We start from the raw sequence: 22,531 nt of genomic DNA on the forward strand, positions 1-22,531 counted from the left end.
TGCCAATGTAGGAGACACAGGTTCAATCCCTGGGTTGGGAAGATCCCCTGGAGGAGGAAATGGCAACCCACTCCAGTATTCTTGCCTGGGAAATCGCATGGACAGAGGAGCCTGATAGGCTACAGTCCATAGGGTCGCAAAGAGTCGGACCTGACTGAGCGACTAAACACCAACGAAATATACTTAGTATGAGGAGAACACAGATAGGGCAAAGTTTTTAAGTTGTCCAGTGACTAAGGTTTGGGAACAGTGAACAGGTTAGGGTCCCTTCTAGAACAGTCATCCCTCATGACTGTGAGCCTTGTTTTTATAACATACTGATGATCACGTGCATGGCCTTTTGGTATGAGTCAATGATCTGGAACGTCTTCCCCAGGTTACCACCATCATTCCTGTGGGAAGCCAGCTGCCTTTATTATGATCTGTTTTACAAGCTAGTTTCTAGGGGTGGATTATGTTGAGAGGTACCCCTGTGGCCCTAGCTGGGGAATGGGTGGCTTAGTCCAACCATGGGCTGTGGCCATGGGATAGTCCTGCAGGGGCTTCCAACCAAAGTATTGGAGCTGTGGGGAGCTGCCACCCAGACCCCCAAGCTGGTCCAAGCACAGCCTCAGCACCCTTGGAGAGACCCAGGTTTTGGATCATGCACACTGGAGCAATCACAAGTGCGTCGGGCTTCCAGGGTACACAAGGCAACTTAATGAGCTAGGGTACTCCACCCTGAGATGCCTAAGACCTGGTTGTCCCTGCCTAAGCTGGTTCCAGGGACAGGCGGCCCCACTGTAGGCCAGACTCCAAACCACGAGTTCTCTAATGGCCACTCCACTGACGCTATGACTGCGTGACCATGTCCACACGACCCGAGGCAAGAGGCACATACCTAGAAGGTCACAGAACTGGCAGAAGAGGTTAAACCCTACAGAAATAGAGGCAGACACCTGAAAACAGAATGGAAGTCACAGATATGCACCAGAGACTTGCATGTTCCAGGCGCTCCTGTGAGCGCTGGTTTATGTGTGAACTGAACAAGCCTGTGAGGTAAGTAACGTTATTTAGACAGCACGGGGGACATCCAGGCACACAGACAGGAAGTAATTTGCATAAGTCTCCTCACTAGTTAGTTTAACAGCAGGGTTTCAAACCCTGGCACTCTGAGTCCATACACTTAACCTGTAAGCCATAAAGAGGAAATAAGGGGAGCCCAGCACAGGCCAGAGGCAGAGGATGAGCAAGAAAAGGGAAACCCAAGTCCAGTCTCTTGGGTGCTCCCTCCTAGCACTTACATGTTGTTGTTCAGTCACTAAGTCATGTCCAACTCTTTGTGGCCCCATGGACTGCAGCATGCCAGGCTCCTCTGTCCAGCACTTGTATAAATCATCATTATTCCTAGAGCTGAGGTCAGCCTTGCTCCTCCAGCCCCCAGACTAGGGCTCCTTGGGGCAGGGTGCAGCCTGCTCGTCTGGCCTTTGGCCCGGGCTTCCAGGGACAGGTCAGACAGGTCTGGCTGGTGCAGATGGATGTTTTGCAGCTTCCGGTGCTCAAGTCCCTAGGGACCTCTGCCGCTTAGTCCCACACAAGGCCTGCACCAGCGACATCCCACTGCCCCCCTCACCTCAGGGCCTAGCCTGGTGTGGGTGAGGGTCTGTCCCAGGCAGACAGCCCAGTCCCAAAATACTGCTCTGAGGCTGCTCCCCACCACCACGCAGGCGACCGCTTAGATGGCTTCCTCTGCCTGGCCAGCCTCTTCTAGCTGGCTTCCTGTCTCTGAGTTGACTGGCTGGCCTGGAAAGAGCTCCTGTGTGTTCTCCATTTCTATCCCCGATGCAGCCTCAGTGTCCATATTGCCCTGCAGGGCCTGTCTCCCCTTCCCTCTCCCACCTCACCACCTCCTGAGGTGTACCTGTGCTCCCAGCTCCACAAATGCAGACCACGCTATTAAAAATAGAGCCTCTTTATTGGTACCTATAAGCTCAGGTACAAAGTGTTCCCACAAGCTCGCAGGCTGGCAAGGCCTCCTGGGCAGGAGGGCAGGCCCAGGGCCTGGGCTTCTTGGCACAGACACAGAGAAAAATGAATAAATTATAGTTCTAATACTCAGGGACAATACAGAAATTATGATGCAAAATCCAACATCAGCAAACAAAGGACATGAAAGCCATAAGGAGTCCCCCTCGCCCCTGGCCAATGGACCTTAGGGTGCAGGCAGGTGGACCAGGCTGGAGTGCAGTGCCCAGAAAGCCCTGAGTGGTCCAGGGCCTATGGTGGGCCCTGAGGCAGCCCCTTACCCTCTCTGGGCCTTCTGCTTCCCCCCTCCTACATTTATGGCCTTGGAATAAAAACTGCCGCCTTTGGCGGGGAGAGGGGGAGAGATGGGGCCGAGGACAGGAAGGAGAGGGGGATGTGTGGAGCAGAAGAGGGTTTTGGTCACGGTTGGTCAGCTCAGCTCAGCTCAGCCCAGCCCAGCCCAGCCCCTGCCCCTGCCCCTGCCCCTGCCCCTAGTTGCTCAGCCATCCAGAGCAGGGCCACTGCCACGTTAGACAAGGGCTTGAACCCACACCTGGTCTACACCGAAGCCCCAATAAGGGCAGGGTTGCAGGACTGTCAGGCAAAGGGACTTGCGGGGTGGCGGGGAGGGTCCTGTGCCCCACCCCCAACCCCAGCATTGCTCGCCAGCCACCTAGTCTCCAAATAAATTATGGGAAATAAATTATAGTCTTCACAGTCCAGAGGATCCAGTCACCCATGAGTTTAGGGCTCGCTCAGGGTGGCAGAAGAAACTGTTAAGAGGTGGCTGATTTCAGCCTCGTGTGGCTGTCCTCAGGCTTAGGAACATCATACAAGATGGAAAAGGAGTCTGCAAAGCTCCAGGGAAGCCACATTTCTTCCCATTCCTGGCATGTGCCATGGATGTGGAAGAGATGGTGTGGGCATAGGGGGACTGGGCAACTGAAAGGGGAAGTACCCCTCCACCCACCCTTCAGCATAGAAAGTTACAAAAATAAATAAATCAATCCAGAGTGTTGCATGAAAATTAGTAGGAGTGCCCACATGGGAGCCAGCCAACGGGGGACCATTACATACAGACAGACCTTGGGGAGCCCCCAAATTACAACAAAGCAGCAACAGGGTTCTTGGGGCCAGGAAAAGGCACCCTAACCCTCACACAGGCACAGGCTCCACAAGCGACGCCGGGGTGGTGTCCTCAAACAACTGGCCGTCCACAAAGGGAGCCAGGGCCTCAGCAGCGGGCTCAGTCAAGCCCATGATGGACTCCAGGAAGCAAGTGCTGGCGTCCGCAGGGGGAGAGAAGGCAGGCAAGGTGAAATGGGGCACCTCGAGGTGGTCCAGGCTGTCAGACACCTTCCGGGAGGTGTAGTGGGGCCCCAGACTGTAGTCTGGCAGGGCCTGGAGCAGCTCGAAGGAGTCGCAGGAGGACAAGCTGAGATCCACTGAGCTGCTCTGGCCGGCGTCCGTGCTGGCTGGCACCAAGGGGCCAGGGAGGCTGCCCTCGCCCAGGCCTTCAAGGCCGCTATTAAGGAAGCAGCTGGCATCCAGGTTGGCGTTTTCATCCAGGATGCCTGACGTGAGGCTGGAACTGGAATAGCTGTGGGTCCAGCTGGCCAGGCCAGTGAGGTCACCAGTACCAAAGATGTCAGCTGGGTGGAAGCAGCTGAGATTGTCCAGGCCGCCCACACCCCCATCCTCCTCCTCTTCCTCCTGTCCACCTAGTTCAGAGTCACTGAAGCTCAGGATACGAGCCAGGCCATCATCATCCACGCCAGGCTGGAGGGCAGGGCCGGGCAGGGCCAGGTGGGCGGGGCCGTCCGGGGCCTCGCTGGCGCCTGAGGCTGTGGACGAATCGGTCATGTCACTGCTGCAGCTGTTGTCTCCCAGTTCGCTGCTCACGGGGGGCTTGACTAGGGGGAACGCAGAGGCCAGGACCTGCTCGCCCGGGCTGGGAACGCCACCCTGGGCCAGGGTCTCCAGCTCCCCGAGGCTCTCGGCCCCCTGCTCCAGCTGCAGGCGGGTGAGTGTGTGAATGAAATGGGTCTGAACTCGAGCCTGATTAAATTCCACACGGCCCTTCGGATTCTCACAGCCCTCCCTGCAGCAACCACAGGGGAACGCTGTGTGATCCATCTGTAAAGAAAACAGAGGTGCCAGTGAGGATCTGGTGGAGCCCGGAGAAGTCCCTGACCCAGGCTTGCCTTCCCAGCCCCGCCAAGCCCCATTACCTGGCACTTGATGCCCGCCAGGCTGCAGCTGCAGGTCTCAGGATCACAGACCCTGTCACAGCGACAGCCACAGTCCTCCCGGGACTGGCGCAGGGCCTGCAGCTCTCGCTTCTCCTCGCGATCAATCCTCCGCACACCTGAGGCCCGCAGCAGAGCCCGTCGCTTCCGGGCTGGGAAGGGCTGGAGGAAGGTCATTTCCTCCAACTGACCGCCTGCCACGGCCACTGCCAAGTCCTCCTCCACAGAGGCATCATCTATGGCGTCCACGGTAAGTGGCAGGCTGGCCTCTGTCTTGGGCACCCCAGTCTCCGAAAGCTGTGTCCAGGGGAATGAGGAGGGATGTGAGAGGCTGACATGGATTGCGGTCTTAACCCCCACAGCATCGGTCAGTGTTTACTGTGGGCTGGGCATTGTGGATGCCATAGTGAATGGGACAGCCAAGAACACGCCCTCAGGGCATTCAGAAAGAGATTTCCTATTTGCGTCATTCCCCACTTCATGGACAAACCCCTTCTCCCAGACAGACAGATACACTGACGCCCCTGTCCCATCTACTCACCCTCCCCAGTAAGGTCAAGCAGATTTAGGTACCACGCCCCCTGGCCCTGCAATAGGAGCCCTTCTATACCCATCTGCTTACAGAAAATTCAGCAGCAGACTCTCATCAAACCAGTCAGCCCCATGGGCCTCCCAAATACACAAGAAGCAAGATGGCAACTACCATGACCCTTATCCCCCCCAAGGCTAGGACTTAAGAGCAGCCCTAGGGTGAGGGCCATGGCGAGGATCTCCCCACCTTCCATCTCAGCGCCTCCAGCTTCTCCTCCTTCAAGCGTAGGCGCAATTTCTCTTGCCGTGCCCGGGCTTGCTCCTGGGTAAATTCAGCCAGGGAGAAGCGGCGGCAGGCGCTGTGGCGGGAGGCCATACCCAGGGTGCAGCCACCACGGCTGGGCACACTGGTGAAGCCCTGGCACCGTGGGAAGTAGAAGACGGTGATGCCATCAAAGGCCACTCGACCCCGGCGCTTCCGGGGAGCCCGCTTCAGAATGGACAGGGCTGGAAGACAGGCAGGGGAGGGGCAGGCGTTAGTTCTCCGTGAAGCAGGGCCTAACCCCCAGGAAGTGATGCTGAACCATCTCTCCTCATAACCCTCCCACCTCACCCAGAAAAGAAATGGATCTGAGTTTAGGAGCCAGCCTGGCTGACACTGGAGCTGGTACAAGTCCAACATCACCCTGTGTCGACACTGGCTCCTTGTTATTTACTAGTCCAAATGATAGCATGTCTTTCCCAGCTTTAGAAGCCATTTACAGGTCCCCTTCGTTGTTTTCTAATATTCTTTTTTGGGGGGGTGTGGGGGTTGCTGTGCTGCAAGGCAGGCAGGATCTTAGTTCAGATGAGGGATCGAACGTGTGCCCCTGCAGTGGAAGCTCAGAGTTTTTACCACTGGACCACCACGGAAGTCCCTCTATAGTTCTTAAAGTATTGATTTGTAGGAGCTTTGTATATACATTAGACATTAATCACCAGTCTAACCTATCTGTACAAATATTTTAGTTCTTTATTTTTGCTTGTGGGGTTTTACAAAACAATTTCTAAGGTTTATGAAATCAAAAGTATATTGAGCTTTTCCCTTATCACTTCTGCATTTTGCAGCAAGCTGAGAAAGGTCTACTACCCTTTATAAGTTATTAAGTATGTTAATTAGTAAGCTATGTATTGGCATATTCAATACATATATTTGTATACTACTGATTTTATTCGTTTGAACCATAAGGAGTTACCATAAAATAACCAAACCTTGGTGATGCTGTATATTTAGACTTAATATATTAATTTTGTACCCAGCTACCTGAGGGAACTCCCTCCTAATAGGTTTTCTATATACCTATTCTTGAATTTATCATGTAGTCGACCACCTGCAAATCATGGCAATTTTGCCTGTTCTAATCAAGCGTCTAGTCAAGGCTATGGTTTTTCCAGTGGTCATGTATGGATGTGAGAGTTGGACGGTGAAGAAAGCTGAGCGCCGCAGAATTGATGCTTTTGAACTGTGGTGTTGGAGAAGACTCTTGAGAGTCCCTTGGACTGCAAGGAGATCCAATCAATCCATCCTAAAGGAGATCAGCACTGGGTGTTCATTGGAAGGACTGACGTTGAAGCTGAAACTCCAATACTTTGGCCACCTCATGCGAAGAGTTGACTCATTGGAAAAGACCCTAATGCTGGGTAGGATTGGGGGCAGGAGTAGAAGGGGACGACAGAGGATGAGATGGTTGGATGGCATCACTGACTCGATGGACATAGGTTTGGGTAGACTCCGGGAGTTGGCGATGGACAGAGAGGCCTGGAGTGCTGCAATTCATGGGGTCGCAGAGTTGGACACGACTGAGCGACTGAACTGAACTGAATCAAGTGTATTTAATTCTCATTTTCTTTGCTAATTGAATTGGCTAGCACTTTCTGAATGATGTTAACAAACAGTGGTGACAGACAGTGCTCCCATCTTGTTCCTGACCTAGTGGGACTGTTTCCAGTGTTTCCTCACCAATTCTAATACCAGATTTTGGGTTGAAACATGTATTTTTTATCATTTAGGGTAGAATTTACTTATTCTTATCATATTAAGGGTCTTATCTAGAAAGAATATTGTTGTTGTAGTTGTTGTTCAGTCACTAAGCCGTGTCCAGCTCTTTGTGACTCCATGGACTGCAATACGCCAAGCTTCCCTGTCCTTCACTATCTCCTGGAGTTTGCTCAAATTCATGTCCACTGAGTCAGTGATGCTATCTAACCATCTCATCCTCTGCTGTCCTCTTCTCCTTTTGCCAGAAGGAATATTACATGTTATCAAACAGCAGCTCTCATATTTTTCTTCCTCTGACATAGTCATTTGGTAAATTTATACGATTAGACTTTATGGTATTAAACCATCCTTGTATTTCTACAGTAAACCCATAGTAGTTTAGTCAATGTACTGTTAGATTGTATCTGCTAAAAATTATACTTTTTCATGTATAATGTACAGGTCTGCATATAGTCCATAAATAGACATATCTGTGGTATTAAGGCGTCATGGTGTGGATGATCAGAGAAACAGTGTCTCCATGCGCTCCTTGGTGTTGAGGGGTGCAATAATGAAAAATAAGGTGGAGAAACACTCTAGGGCCTCTTTGTCAGTTTGAAATCAGGATCATGTAAACTTAAAAAACTAACTGGGGGAAAAAACCTTTTCACTGCATTCAAGCAAAGCCAAACAGCATTTTGCTGGGTGAGGGACCGGCCTGACAGGCCCCGCAGCACAGAAGCATGGGGTGTGGGACTTGGGCAGAGCAGCTGGCAGAGGACAGGGAGCCAGCTGGGAGAAACGAAACTGGAACTGAGGGCCAGAGCTGGGCGGGAAGGCCCGGGGCCACGGAGGAGCCCTGCCCTGAATGTGATGACTCCAAGCTGGAGAGTCCCAAGGTCAAAGGTGAGTGCAGCTGGAGCTGGCATTCCCGAGTGACCTCTGTAGGACAGGAAGTGGATGAGGTGGGGAGCCAAGTACGGAAGCTGAAGCCGGGGGGACACAACCTCCAGAGGCCGGGACGACTTCATCAGAGCCCCCCCAGTTTCACCTTGAGGAAGGAAAGAGGGGTGTGATGGGGTTCCCAGGGCAGAGAGACTCACGAGTGAAACTTCGGGGGCCACAGAAGTCACGGTCAGGCAAGGGCAGCTGATCCCAGGGGCTCTCCTCATCCAAGTCCCAGGCTGGGGAGACCGAGGAGCTGGGGGAGCAGGAAGGAGAGCGCTGGCCCGAGGAGGACAAGGAGGAGGACGAGCAGAGCGAGGACGAGTCCTCATCCAGCTGGTCAAACTTCCGCTTCAGCAGCCCGGTCATGGTGGCGAGGGTGCTCTAGGGCCTGGGCACAGCTGGCCTGGAAAGAGAAAGGAAGAGCTCTAGGTGGCAGGCCTGAGGGCAGGAGGTGGGCACCCAGCCCCGGTCATCGCCTCTCCCCCCTCCCCCCAAGGATGCCCAGGCCCTCCCCAAGGAGCTCTACCTGCCGGGGCCAGGACTCCAGGAGGCTGCTTTGCACTGGATGGAGCACTGAGGTTCAAACCCTCACCCTGGTGCTTGCAGACTTGCACCACCTCTGCCCCAGAGTTTTCCCCTTCACTACCTACTGTAACCCACCTACACACATGCACACACCAGACCAACAGATGGGCCGAGAGACCTCAGCCTGGCCTCGCTTATTCCCCCGCAGGAATCCCGGGGGCTGACTCACTGGCTGGGTGATTCACACGGCTGCATCTGTGTGCCTTTGTGTGTGTGAGGCCGGGTGCATGCCGACAGCCTGCACAGCCCTCGTACAGTGGCTGCTTCCTCCTCCTCCCTCCCAGCACACCCACAGACACGCTGCCCTGCACACACTGGTGACAGGCCCTCGCTCAGGGCCAGGCTGATCAGGGCACTCCAGGGAACAGGCTGGCTCGGACACCACCCCTGATCTCCAACACACAACTTTCCCATGATGGAGCTGCTCAGACTTTCCCTTAGAAACCCCCGCCCACAGGAGAAGTCCCCTGCCTCCAGGCCTGACTGTGGGACCAGAGCCACCTGGGATTCGTGGCTCTTTTAATATCTCCTGTTTGATCTTCAAAATTCACCTTCATGTTGCCTTCCGCTCCAATTTCTCACCCTGTTTGAATTAACTTTCAAGGGAAAGTATGTTCTCCCCTTAAAAAACAAAAACCCTCTTGGAGTGCAACTGACCGGCCACGCTGAGGTTCCACGCTCCTCCTGTCTGCGTTCGGGTGACCTGGAGCACCCCAGGACACACCGCTTGCTGGGTCTCCCCTTTAAGGGTCTCAGCCCTCCACAGTAGTGCAACCAGAGGTTCTCACAGCCTGGCTGGCCTCACCCGAGTGAAGCAGACTTGGGGTTCCTCCTCCTAACAGCCTCTTCCACTGTTCGGAGAATCCCCAAAGGACTCGGTCCTTAGGGCTGGGCCCAGCTACCCCGTCTCTCCGTGCGTCCTGAGCACTCAGGGCTGGGCCCCAGGAGGTCACCAGGAGGAAGGGGAAACGGTGCAGAGGCCCCAGTGCTGGGGAGCCCCTCCCCCCCTGCCATCACAGGAAATGAGAGTGAACAGGAAAAACCAACCAGAAGGCTGGCAATCTCCCCTGCTCAGGTGTCCTTTCGAAACACCCCTTGGCCTAGCCTCCCACAAAGTCCCTGGATCCCAGACTTAGGCGGTGTGCTGTCAACCAACTCACTGCGTAAAATTCATCCCAGGGACAGCCTCCCCCCACAGGCACCAGAGCAGCAAGAGAAGCTCCGTGACTTGCCAACCCTCCAACAATGCTGAGCCCAGGGGAAGAGGACGCACAGGTGTTTCCGGGGGCTTCTCAGCAGATAGTTTCTCAGGCTTGGCACCCCCCACCTCTTCCAGGGTCAAACCACAAACAAAAACAACCCAGCTCTCAGCTGACCTGAAGACTCTCCCAGGAGATGGGGGAACTCATGGCCCAGAGGTAGACGCATGTACGCACGCGCACGCACGCACACACACACACACGCTCGTGCACGTGCAGAGCCCAGAGGCACCCAGACGCAGAAACACACATGACAAACCACACCCAAGGATCCTGTCCTTACCACAATCCCACTGTGAGATCCCATCTCTTCCCCAACTCCAGATGCTGCCTATAGGGAGCTGAATGCCCTCCTAGTCACACATTTAAACCGAAGACTCCCTCAAACCAATGCTCACTCGGTCTCTGCCTGGCCATCCCTTTAGAAACATAAAATTCTGCAGGCCCCAAATCGAACCCCTTGTCTCTGTTCCCCACCTCCCCATGCCATCTGTTCCTCTTCCTGTGTTCCCTATCTTAGTAACAGCACTGCCACCCACCCAGTTACTCAAGCCAGAAACCTGCAGTCATCCTCAACTCCTTCCCGTCGCCCTCCATCCACATCCAGTCACCCAGTCCTGGAAGTACACATTAGCTCATTCGATCCACACAAGGCCAGGCACCGACATGGCAGGTATCACAGAGGCTGCCCGGCAGAGTGTGAAGAGAACCTTGGCTCCAGAACCATACTGCTCACATTTGAACCCTGGCTTGGCTATCAGTTGGCTGGGTGATGTTGGGCAAGTTCCTTAACTTCTCTGTGTTTCCGTTTGTCTTACAACTGAATAGGGATGGGACGTTTACGTGAATCGATCCATGTCAGGTTCTTAGAACAGTGGTAAATGCTTGCTGAATGTGTCATTCTACACTGAGGGGGAAAAAAAAAGAATGAGCTCCTGGATACACACGACACAGATGGTTCTCACTGATAGCATGGTGAGTGACAGAAGCCAGACACAAGATTACATGTGAATGAAGCTGAAGAAAAGGCAAACCCAATCAGTAACGATACAAGTCAAAATCGTGACTACCCTGGGGGTGGTAAAGGGCATGTATTGGAGACAGTCATGAGGGAATTTTCCCAGGCGCGGGAGGGGGTAGTAGTGTCTGGAAATGTTCTGTGTTGTCTGAGTGGCGGTTGCATGGGTGTCTAAAACATCTCACTGCACACATAAGATTCATCTACTTTGTGCATTTTACATACGTCACCTTCCATTCTGAAAGTCTGTTACCCTTACATCTCTGTCCCAAGGATACTGTCCACGTCTCCTGCCCTCTCCTTGCAGCCAACTCTTTACCCTGGAGCTAGAATGACCTTATTAAACCAAGTATCTGCCCACCATCTCCATGCAGAGAATCATTCCCTAAGGGGCGCCCCCTTAGGATCAAGTCCATAATTCCAAGAGGCTGAAGCATGCCTAGCCCCCAGACTCATCATGCAACACTCTTCCCACCCCCCCCCCTCACTTTATACTCCAGCTGAACTTGCAGTTGCCCCAACAGGCATGACCTTCTCACTCCTGGCCTTTGCACAAGTTGGAACCCAGCCTCACTCCCCTTAAGAAGTCATCTCCCAGTGGGCCTCCCTGACACCCTTCCTCCTCCCCAATATGTGCCTCTCTGGGCCTCCATGAGCCACGGGATTCCCCCATCACAGCCCTTATGGCTCCTTCTCGTGACAGCCTCACCACTCCTCTCCCTCGTGCCGGGCTGAAGGCCTCTCTGCTGGTCGGCACTGTGCCTGTGCCTGGAATAGAGTCTGGCACAGAGAAGGCTCCTGAGGACCATCGGCGCTGCAGATCAGGTATACACAGAGGGACGATTTAGGCACATGGGGTTTCTGGGGGCCACTGGTCAGTGTGCCCTCCTCCTGCTCGGGTCACAGTTAGTTGGGGCAGGGATGAGGGCGGACATGCCCATCCCCCAACCTGTGCCTGAGGGTTTGAGCAAGAATAGCACCCAGGAGGGGGTAGCTCCGAGGGCAGGAAAAGGAAGCTCCGGCTGCCAGCAAGTGCCAACACAGGCATCTCAGGAGGTTCCCCAATAGTAAACAAGTAGGAGCAGTGTTAGGGAAGCCCGTTCAAGCCAGACGCCCTGGCTCTGTCTCAGGGAGTCTACAGAATGGGAGCTTAAGGGGAGAGGGTTGTAAACTCCAGGGTTGCAGACGGGGACACGGGGGAGCCATGGCCGTGGTGCACCTCCTAGTGAGGAGCACCTAGCGAAATCTGCAGACCTGGAAGTGGGGAATCATGTCCCCCCTGACCAGGGGGCGGGGAGGTGGTGGCAGCAAGGAGGAGCTCCTGGATCTTGTGCTCAGCCACCCCACCTGGGAATCCAGAGGCTGAGAGAGGCAGAGGCAGATGAGACCAAGAGACTCAGCCAGAGACAAGGAGAGGCCAAGTCAGAAAAGGAATGAAAGATAGTGGAAGAGTCCAAGAAAAGTGTCAGACAGTGAGTCAGAGGGTGGGGGAGGGGCCCTCCACAGCTACCCAGGAATCAAGATCCCTACCAACCGTGGCACAGTTCCCAGGGTGAGCACAGCCCCCTCCGAGGGTCCTGGAGGAAGGAAAAGCAACTCCCAGGAGCTGGCCCAGACAGAAATACCACACGCCCGAGGAGCCCCGGAGACAGGCCCTGAATCAAAGAGAACCAGGCTTCTTCCGGGATCTGCCTGGGCCCTGAGAATCAGGCCCTCCCTGCCATCAACACTCACAGGAGCTGACAGTCCAGGACAAGGGGGGAGTGCCTCCCTCCCTCCTTGTCACAATTATCTACACACTCAGGCCACACTGTGTGAACTGAGGGAAGGCCACCTCACCCTGGATACCAAGCAAACAAAGGCTGTTTAAGGGGCGGGAATCCCCAGGCCTCTGAAAAGTCACACCAACTCCTCTTCGACCTCAGCCGTCCCAATGCCCCAGTCCCACGTCAGAGCTGGTATTGGAAAAGGGGCACCTTCAGCTGCCTCCACCCTCTGTCAGGAATCTGAAGAATGTGTCTTTTAACCTCAGAGCCCCAGGCCAGCTCTCCCCAATACTGGGGTCATGTGACCCCAGGCCCCCAGGAACTACTTCCTGGGAGAAGGGGAGGACACCTTGGAGCACCTCAGACCCCCATGGGTATTGGCTAGAAAAACAGCCATGGCAGCCCAGAGGGGGCAAGCAGAAGGTCCTGGCACATCCCCACCCCTTCCAACCCATCTCCTCAGGGGGAGGGGACAGTTCCTCAGCCTTGGCCTCCAGGGCCTGGCACTGGGGAGGCGCCAAATGTTTGCTGGCTACATGAGGCAACTGCTCCTGCAGAAGGGAAATTGCACCTGACAGAGACTGCTTCCTCCACCTAAGCAAGGACCCCTTCACTGCCATTCATTCATTCATTCTTTCAACAAATATTTATTGAGCGCCTATGACATGCCAAGCACTGCGTCACACACTGGGAATACAGGGAGCAAGACACAGACAATACTGCCCGCCGGAAGCTATGAGTTTACTAGGGAATAGAATAATAAGTTATGAACCCTGTTCAGTGCTGGAATGGAGGGCGGGAAGGGGTACAGCTGGGAGTGAAGACAGGTCTCTCAGAGGAAAGGGTGGGATGGAGTAAAAGTTTCAGAGAGAGAGGAGGGCACAGGAACCCTGAGGGACTTGAGGAGCAAGAGACAGAGAGATGGGGGGAAGGGGCTGCCTGGGAGGGGACTTTGGGAGCCAGGACTGACAAGGCAGGCTTTAGCCTAAGGGCACAGGAAGCCACTGAAGGGTTGAAGTAGGGAGTGACAATACCAGATTTGCATTTTAAAAAGATGGCTCAGCAAGGGACAGGAGGGGGTGGGACGGGAGGGGGTGTGACGGTTGGACCAAGCTGCCGGAGGTGGGTGAGAGATGACATGCCAAAGGCTTAGGAGAAACGGGAAGGGAACCTGGTTACTTCTGGAGGTGGGGACCAAAAAAGGCAGTGATGTGGAGGATTTGGGAGGATTTGGGGGTAAGTGATGAGTTCCGCTCCAGAGGGCTGTGAGACATCTGAGTGGAGGTGTCGGGCGGGCAGTGGAGCCAGGGAAGGACCCTCTTGTGTCAGGAGTGTGGGCTGTGTGTGTGACTGCGCTGGGGAGCCGGAGTGACTAAGTGTGTGACGGCTGCCGTGGTGTGGGCATCTCAACAGTGTCCTGCCAGTGGAAGGCCCCCCGGGGAGGGGAAACTGAGGACAGGGAGGAAGTAGGTGCTGGGGAGGGAGACTTGCGTGGGAGAAGCCTACGTGTGCCCGAGGGTGCCCGCGGCTAGCTGCGCCCGTGACTCACAGCGGTGGCCTCTGCGTGTGACGGTGACTGACAAACAGGTGAGCGTACGACACAATCCCTCCTCCTCCCCCCTCCCCCCTGCCGGGGTCCGTGACTCACGGAGCCTCACTCCTCGTTCATCCCTCCAACTCCCTCCCTGACGGACGCCGGGCACTCGCCGCAGCCCTGGCACCCGCCCCCGGGGGGCGCCCGAGGAGAAAGGCGACAAATGTCACCTGCTCCGGCCACGCGAGGAACTTCTGAAAAGTTCTCAGGCAACTGGGTCAAAAGGGAACTCACCCGCGGACGCGCGCCCGCCGCCACCCTGCCACCCGCGCGCAACCCAGGCTCGGCCGCCACCCGCCCAGCGGTCGGGGCGCCGGGACCTCCTGGGGTCCCGACGACGGGGCGGGGAGAGGGAAGCAGAAAACCTGCGACTGTCGTCTCCCGGGCTCCGGACTCCGGCCGCGGCGCGCCGTCCCGGACCGGGTTGTTCCCGCCCCGGTGCCCTCTCAAAGTGGCGAGGGAGAAACGTCAGGGGCTGGGGAGCAGCGCCCTCCACGCGGGACGCCCCCTCCCCAAAGTCCCGTCCCACCGGCTCGGAGCCCCCGGTGCTGACCTGAGGTCCGGACGCTGGGCAAGGGCAACGCCGCGACCCACGTCCTGGTCGGGAACGCCCCCTGCGCCGCGACCCCGCGGTCGCTCGCTCTCTCGCTAGCTCGCTCGGCGAACAGCAGTCGGCCCAGCTGCCCCTAGCTCTGCGCGTCCGGCAGCGGCGGCGGCGGCGGGAGACTGGCTGAGCCCGGCCGCGCCCGCCGCTCCGCCCTCCTCGTCAGTGGAAAACTCCGGGACTCACGGCGCTGACGCACGCCGGGCCTCCCGCCCCGCCCCGCCCCGGAGGCCCCGCCCCTCCCCGCTCCAGCCCGAGCCGGCGCAGCGGTCGCCGGTCTCCCTGCGGACTCTGACCCCGCGCCGGCGCCTCTGCCGCTCTCAGCCCCCAGCCCCCTCCGCTGCCCTCCTCCGGGCCCTCTCCCGCAAAGGTTCCGAGCGTCGCCGACGCTCCCCGCCGGCGGAGCAGGATCGAGAAGGTCCCTACCTTTCCCTGCGGACCCCATTTACAGATCGGTAGACTGAGGCCCAGAACGGCGCGTAGCGTCTGTCAGGCCACCGGGCGGTGGCAGAGCCCAGGCCCCCTACACGCCCTGACCCCCACCTCGCCCGAGGCAGTTTACTGTAATCCCGTCAAAAAGTTCCTTCCTCACCCTCCTTCCTACCACCTCCCCCTACCCTCGCTCCCCGCAGATCCGCCTGGAAAGTATAATCTGGAGAAGAGCCAGAGGTGGGTGAGGTGGGTGAGTACAGATAATAGGGTGGGGGAGAAGGTCATCCTTGGTCCTGACCTTCACCTCTGCTCAGGGGCCAGAGACTCTGCAGAAGTCCTGAGCTAGGGGTTTCTGGAACCAGCCTACACTACCCCCACTGCTACCAGATCCCTTTCTTGAAAAATAAAATAAAAAAAAAAAAATTCTAGTTTCTTCTGAGCCAGACCCTGGCCACTTAAAATGGCCCACTGCCTGCTCTGCTCCCGCCAAGGCCTTTCCTGACTTGGGGCCAACTCTCGCAGTATTACTGCGCCGGGGAAAGTGTGTGCATGCCCGGGCAGCGAGTTCTGGGCCAGAAGGCCACCCGCTGTGGTCAGACTCTACCCACCACAGTGCCCTGAGCGTCTCTCCCCTCGCACCTTTGCTGCAGGCGTTCTTCTCGCCTGGAACGCCTTCCGGCCCTCTCGCTGCTTACCAGAATCCCATCTCCTTTAAGGTCTCTCAGCTCGCACTGCCTCCTCCAGGGAGCCTTCTGTGGGAGCCTGACCCTCCCCCTCCCAGTCCGGCTCCCTGCATTCTGGGTTCTTCTCTGACTGTCCTAGATGAATGCTGTCTGGGACTAGCCCAGCCCTCAGGATTCCTTTCTACCTAACTGCAGGTGGGGGGTGGGGTTGACCTGTCCTGCTTGCATGGCATCTGAGGTCGAGATGATGGTAGGGCCCCTGTAGCCACAGATGTGAATGTAGAGGGGGTCAGGAGGGGTCTGCCCCCCCTTTACCTTGCCAAGAAAGAATGGAGTTTAGGGGAAGCTGCCACCCGTGTTCTTCCTGGATGCCTTGAATGTGCCTACCTGGGGGGCCTGCTGGGGGAAATGTCTGGACGGCTGGAGCCCACCCTCCAATGACTTCCCAGCGCCTTCTGGATGAAGTCTTAACTCCGGGGGGCCTACAAAGCTGGAATAAGCAGGCCTTTGCCCCACCTTTGCAGCCTCACCTCTTTCTCTTCAAACTCCCATCCCCCACTCCCTTCCTTGCGCCTCCATTTTCATGCCTTGAATGTGTGCTGGTCTGTCTTTTTATTGTGCGGTACAACCGCACAGTAGTTTTAATTTACACATGCGGTGTTCTGTTCTATACCTTCTTAAGTTTGTTCTGCCCTTACCTCTGCATTCCCAACCCACGCCCATGATAACTGCACTCCAGCCCTGATTGCCAGCAGTCAGTTCTTGGGGTGTGTCCTGCTCTTCCTGATTTAAACTTCCAAAGATGCTAATCTCCAGCCTGGTTTGCACCCTTCTTAGATATATGGCTTCTTTATGCATTTCCATGTGAGCTGTCTGTGAGCCCTGGGAGGGCAGGGACCACACCTGACTATCCTTTCTGCTTGTGCTCCTTAAGAACAAAAAAAGGTATTGAATAAATTGTCTATAAGGTAAATGTCTATCGAGAGCTGGGGCTCAAGGAGAGGTCAAGGCTGGAAGTGGGGATGGAAGACATCCGGTAAGATGAAGCTCTGGGTGTGGCTGAGACAGCCCTGGAAGGAGTTGAAAAGCTACAGAGCTCAGTGTCCTATGCTGGAGGTGACTCAGCCCTTAGGGCTACTAGGTAGGTGGCCTCCCACCCACTCCCACCTCCCTCAAATATTTAGCTGCACTGTCTCCTATGTCTGCTAGGTTGTAGACCTTGCTGATCCCAAGGAATCGTTTCTTCCAGGAGTTCTCCTTTTCTGTGTGTGTCTATCTCTGTGTCTCTATCTCAAGTCTTCCAGTTTGTAAAGTGGGGCCATTAGACCTGAGAACGCCATCACCTTCAACATTCCTTGAGTTAGTTTCTAGAAGCTGCTGCCTGCTGATCAGGGAACTGGGCAGGGTTGAGCCCTAGAGTTAATGAGGGTCCCCGGCTGTCTTAGTTGGCATCTGCTGGGCTGTGTATGAGGGAAACCAGACAAACAGAGACCAGGGCAGGGAGCTGGCAAGGGCTGGAGTCAGGGCTTAGACCAGGGAGCCCAACGGTTGTTAGGGTTTGGGAGGCAAGAAGAGAAGGAAAAAATAAGGGAAAATATAGGAGAATAAAAAGAATCAAATAAGTGATGTGTTTTCTCTAGAAAAGCATCTCCCTGTCCTGGGATGGGCTCACCAGATGTTCCCCAGATGTTTGCTGATGATGAGAAACATCTTCCTCTGGGATCACAAGTAAGTTCTTCCTGTTGGTAGGGAAATGGAGGGTCTGTTCCAAGGCAAGGAGGGTGGGGTCTGGAGCAGCATCCATTTGTGACTATGGCACTTGCAGAAACACACCCACACATCCTCAGGGAATTTCTGAATACTTAGGGGAGTCCCACGAGTTTCTCAAACATTCAGCATCCACAGACCACCCAATTTTAGGTAAATAAAAAACAACCTCATCTTAAATAAATATTTTTTAAAATAAAAAATTGATGCATTTCCATAGGAAAGATGAAGATTAAAAGGATAATGTTTGGGGGCACTCCCTGTCCCCCTTCTGACGTCTATGTTAAAAGCTTTCTGTGTCCTTTTTCACTGTAATAAAACTTCTGCCACACAAAAGCGCTGAGTGATCAAGCCTGGTCCCTGACCCTGAAGCTAAATCTTCTTCAGAGACCACGAATCTGACATCATTCACCATGAGGTATCAACAGCTTTGTTAAGTTTTAATAATATTATGAAAGTGTTAGTAGCTCAAAAAAAAAAAAAAAAAAGACAATTTTTTTAAAGTATCAAATGTGGGAAGATTGAGATTTCACCAGATTTGTCATACCTCATTGGTGTGACAGTGAATTGATACAATCAGTTTGGAAAATAATTTGGCAATACATACTAAGTCTAAACTGTATGATCTTGTAATTCTACTGCTCCATATATTCCCAAGAGAAAAAAGCACTTCTGTCTACTGAAAGACAAGTGTTACAGCGGCTTTATCCATAACAGCTTGAAATTGGAAACAACACAAATATCCAGTAGGTGAGTGAAAACAATTACAATTTCTCATTCAATGAAATAGTACATAGCAATGAATCAAACAATGGCCTCATATAATGATAGGGATGAATCTTAAAAACAATATGTCGAGTAAAAGAAACCAAGCACCAAGAAGAATAACTATGATGCCATTTATTTATGTGAAGTTAAGAACCAGGCAGAATGAAAGCACAGAGATAGATAACATTACCTTTAGGAGTAACAGGCTAAAGGTGTGACTCCCAGGCCAGCAGCCATCAGCATCACCTGAGAACTTGTTAAGAATGCAGATTCTGGGGTCCTCCCCAGCCCCATTGCATCAGAAACTCGGGCAGTGGGGACCTAGCAACCTATGTTCTAACTAGCCCTTCATTGATTCTGATGCACATCAAAGATGGAGACCCACTGAGCTAAGGTTGTAGAAAGTGAAATCCAGGAAAGGGGACTGTCTTCAAGCACATTTCTTGAACATTCTTGTTTATTTAAACAGGAACACTTTTTAGTTTAGATCTGTGGATTGAAAATCTGAGCAGTTGAGTTCTGGGTCAAAGGGTTTTGACAGATGCTGCCAAATCACCCTCCCCAAAGTTGCACCAATTTTACTCTCAACCAATAGTATTTGAGCATGCCTGTTTCCCAACACCCTCCCTGGCACTGAGTGTTATCAAACATTGATCTCTGCCAATCTGATGAGAGAAACCAAGAAGAGATCTTACTGTTTTAATTGTATTGCTCTAATTATGAGTGAAATTGAGGTTCTTATAAGCCATTTGTGTTTCCCTCTAAATTATGGGTTTATATTCTTTACTTGTATTGTTGTTTTATGTCTTTGAGGATTAGGGAAAGAAGCCCTTCTGTCTGTCACACACGTGGCACTTAATCCTGGTTTGCTCTTTACCTGGGTTGACAGTATATTTTATCATACAGAAGTTTTACATTTGTATGTAGTCGAATTTCTTAAGTATTTACTTTAGGCATCCTGGTGTTTGTGTGTATTGCATTCCCTATCATAATATTACAGATAAATTCACCTATTTTTTTTCTCTAGAGTTTTATGATCTTATTTTTAATTTATAAATTCTTTATCTTTTTGTAATTTATTTTGATTTAAGGAATTGTATAGGGTTTCCATTTTCTTTTTTACCCCAATTGATAAATTTTCCTACTACCTTTTTCCTTTAATATAAATGTCACCTTAAACAGAAATTGAATTCTCATATGTTCTGGAATCAGTTTCTGGTTCTCTACTCTGGTCCACTGGGTTGTCTGTTTCATCTTTGGGTACCAAATTGCTTTACAAATTACAATTTCATAATGTGTTTTATCATGTGATAGGTGTAGCCCCATTGTATTACATTTCTTTTTCAGGGCTTTCCAGGCTCCTTATTTAATTCCTCATTTGAGTTTCATATCATTTTTGGACAAGCTCGCCCCTAAAAAAAGTCCTGTATTTTAATTAGAATCACATTGAATTGATACATTAATTGAACATTGACATTTTTATAACATTGGGTTTTGCTATTCAAAAGCTCACTATAGAATGTTCCCTGCATAATATTCATAAAGGCCCTTATATGTCTTTTAAACATTGTTCTGAATATTTTATCTTTTTGTTTGCCATTGTAACTGCAATTTCTATTATATTTTCTGGTAAATTGTATTTTTTTTATGTGTGTAAAGAAAGGCTCCTGAGTTTTGTATATTAACCTTTGTAAACTGCTATCATCCTGAATTTTCTTGTCTGTAATAGTAGTACGTTTTTCAGTCACATGTAATTTAGCTATTCGGTTATGGTTTTGTTATTTTTTTGTTTGGCCACATCGTGTGACTTGTGGGATCTTACCTCCCTGGGGAATTGTACCCAGGCGCAGCAGTGAAAGCGTAGAGTCCTAACCACTGGACCACCAGGGAATTCCCAAGGTTTTGTTTGTTTTAAGCAGGAATTGATGTGGGATATTTTTCAAATGCCTTTTGGGGCATGTATTGAGAGGTTACGCAGTTTTCCTTTGATGTATTTTTTTTTTCATAATAGTGATTAACACTTAACAGCCAGTTGCTTTTGTTATTTTTATAATTTTATTTATTTTTGGCTATGCTGGGGCTTTGTTGCTCAGGCTTTTCTCCAGTTGCAGCAAGTAGGGGCTACTGTCTAGTTGTGGTGCATGGGCTTCTCATTGTGGTGGCTTCTCCTTTTGCTGAGCCCGGGCTCTAGGGCATTTAGGCTTCAGTAGTTGTGGCTCCCTGGGCTCTAGTGCACAGGCTCAGTAATTGTGGCACATGGGCTCGTTGCTCTGCAGCATGTGGGATCTTCCCAGATTAAGGTCTGAACCTGTGTCTCCTGCATTGGTGGGTGGATTCTTTACCAATGAGCCACCAGGGAAGCCCATTCTTTGATCTGTTAATATGGTCAATTGTACTACAGATTCCCTAATATTGAACCACCTGCATTACTAGAATGAACTTACTTGGATACAATGGATGATTCTTTGAAGGTATTGTTAATTTATATTTGCTAGTATTTTATTTGAGATTTTTGCACCTCATGTTCTATCATATTTAATCACTAGTTACTATTCAGATTCCCCACATTTCTCTTTATCTTTTGTTTCTTACTAGGTCATGAGCTGATGAAGTCGATTAAAATGTACTTGTGTCGCATCCAAATTTGTTTGCGTTTGCTGTATGTTTATTGTTATTCTCCACTCACATCCTATTCTTGATCTTGAAGCTATGCTATTTGGTGCCTAGAGATTTCCAAAAACTAGATTCTTAATGTCTCTCATGTTTAACTTCCTTTTCTCTCATTTAGCAATTTTGTTTTGAATCTGACCTTGACTGATGGCAACCGTTCCTCTGGAGGAAGAAATGGCAACCCACTCCAGTATTCTTGCCTGGGAAGTCCCATGGACAGAGGAGTCAGGCAGGTTGCAGTCCATGGGGTTGCAAAGAGTCAGACATGACTGAGCAACTGAGCATACACGATGGTCACGCTGTGGTCTCAGCTCCGTATTTTCTTGTATACCTTGGTTTATATTTTAACTTTCTGAGTTACTTTGGTAAAGACCTATCTCTTCTCTACCACATACTGTAGAACACTGTTTTATGATCCGATGAGAGAATCTTTTTAAGGATGGGTTTATCCTTATTTACATTTCTTGATATAACATGTATCAAGCTTACTTATGTCATCTTATCTTCTGCTGTGCTTCCTGTTTTCTATGTTTTACATGTGTATTTTTTTGTTTTCTTTGATGTGTGTGTGTGAGCACACATGTGTTTGTATTTTGGTCTGATGATCTGAAGGTTTATAGTCTGTTTTTAATTTTTCCACTGCTTGCCTTTATATTGATTTATTTCTCTGCCAAGAGAAGAAAACCTTCAAATGTAAGGAAAGAGTCACATTCTCAAAGGCTGAGCCTTGCCACCATAGTTCTGTCTTCGATTCTTGATATCCCCAGAAACAAACAAAAAACAAAACAAAATTCTTAATATTCTCAACATGAGAAATGGTGATAGTCCATTATCCTGAAGCCAAAGGTTCAGGATAATCAAGATCTGAATGTGCCACTGAGATGCTTCTTGAGTGAGCCAGCCACCTATAGCAAAGAGCTATCGGCGCCACAAAGGGATGCTGTATCTCATCTCTTATTTCAAAATCTCATGTGAATATCTTACCGTCAACAGCCAGCATACTTAGTTCAACAGTGTCTTTTACTTTCTGCCCATGTCTCCACAGTCTTCTGAAAAGGCATAGTTGGAGAGGCATGAATGGAGGGCATTGACTCTTCTTGCTATTTGTTTCTGCAAATATCGAGATCAGGAGCCAGATTGTTGCCTGACAGCTGGTCTTTGTGAATATAGTCGTGTGTGGTTGGTGTTCAGATGCAAGTTGTGTGTGTGTTTTCACTCTCATCAGTTAGTGTACCAAGAGATAATGGCACACTCAAAACAGTATCATTTGAGGAAAGCTTATTTACAAAGGGACTACTTACAAACATGTGGGTATAGGAGCACCCCAAGGGATGGTGCAGTGACCTGGATGAGCAGCAGCAGAGCTGTTACTACCAATAGACCTGAAGGTGGGGTCCAGGGGGTTACTATAAGGGAGAGAACTGGGTAGGCTGGCTGCCTTGGGAGGACCAGTGGCCCCCACTAGAGGATACATCCAACCCACAGAGACTCACAGGCAGGAAACCAAAGGACTAAATGCCTTGATCTCTTTCTCTTCCCTCTCCTTTCTCTGCTGGGCCTCACCATGGCTGAACCCAACTGGAAGCCAGAAGCTCAGTCATCTAATCTTGCAAAGGAATTCAGTGAGAAATAGAAC

General features: G+C 51.8%; 3 protein-coding genes across 7 annotated transcripts in view; 2 read left to right on the top strand and 1 right to left on the bottom strand.

Annotated features, from left to right (window-relative positions):
- TTC21A (tetratricopeptide repeat domain 21A) overlaps positions 1-7,300 on the top strand; it is a 41,393-nt gene extending 34,093 nt beyond the window's left edge. Inside the window, exon 31 of one of the 2 annotated variants that reach the window (XR_014064629.1) lies at positions 6,147-7,300. The gene's annotated coding sequence lies outside the window, so the exon portion shown is untranslated. Of the gene's footprint in view, positions 1-4,099; positions 4,504-6,146 lie in introns of those variants that run through there. The other variant, XR_014064630.1, reaches the window with a different exon arrangement.
- On the bottom strand, positions 1,936-15,842 carry CSRNP1 (cysteine and serine rich nuclear protein 1). Of its 4 annotated transcripts, none has more exons than XM_081527461.1 (5): positions 15,703-15,842; positions 7,905-8,152; positions 5,032-5,291; positions 4,236-4,550; positions 1,936-4,140 (listed from the first exon to the last, which is right to left on the bottom strand). In XM_081527461.1, the coding sequence occupies exons 2-5, from the start codon at positions 8,113-8,115 to the stop codon at positions 3,160-3,162; spliced, it is 1,767 nt and encodes a 588-aa protein (XP_081383587.1). In that variant the 5' UTR covers positions 8,116-8,152; positions 15,703-15,842; the 3' UTR covers positions 1,936-3,159. The 4 variants fall into 4 exon arrangements, with proteins under 4 accessions (XP_081383587.1, XP_081383583.1, XP_081383584.1 ...); XM_081527457.1 differs by lacking the exon at positions 15,703-15,842 and adding an exon at positions 14,525-14,742; XM_081527458.1 differs by lacking the exon at positions 15,703-15,842 and adding an exon at positions 8,992-9,285.
- Positions 14,821-22,531, top strand: part of LOC145520618 (uncharacterized) — a 113,288-nt gene continuing 105,577 nt past the window's right edge. The window contains exons 1-2 of the transcript XR_014064636.1: positions 14,821-15,253; positions 17,331-17,418. The gene's annotated coding sequence lies outside the window, so the exon portion shown is untranslated. The remainder of the gene's footprint in view (positions 15,254-17,330; positions 17,419-22,531) is intronic.

Source organism: Giraffa tippelskirchi, chromosome 9, assembly GCF_054371585.1.
Source record: "Giraffa tippelskirchi isolate mGirTip1 chromosome 9, T2T-mGirTip1v1.2.pri, whole genome shotgun sequence".
In the NCBI taxonomy this organism is placed as follows: Eukaryota; Metazoa; Chordata; class Mammalia; order Artiodactyla; family Giraffidae; genus Giraffa; species Giraffa tippelskirchi.

Bases quoted from the DNA above. Each gene is read 5' to 3' on its own strand.
- CSRNP1 (XM_081527461.1), bottom strand. From the start codon at position 8,115: ATGACCGGGCTGCTGAAGCGGAAGTTTGACCAGCTGGATGAGGACTCG. The intron at 4,551-5,031 runs GTGGGGAGATCC...CCCTGGACACAG, and splicing joins TGGAGGCGCTGAGATGGAAG to CTTTCGGAGACTGGGGTGCC. The intron at 4,141-4,235 runs GTAATGGGGCTT...TTTTCTTTACAG, and splicing joins TGGCGGGCATCAAGTGCCAG to ATGGATCACACAGCGTTCCC.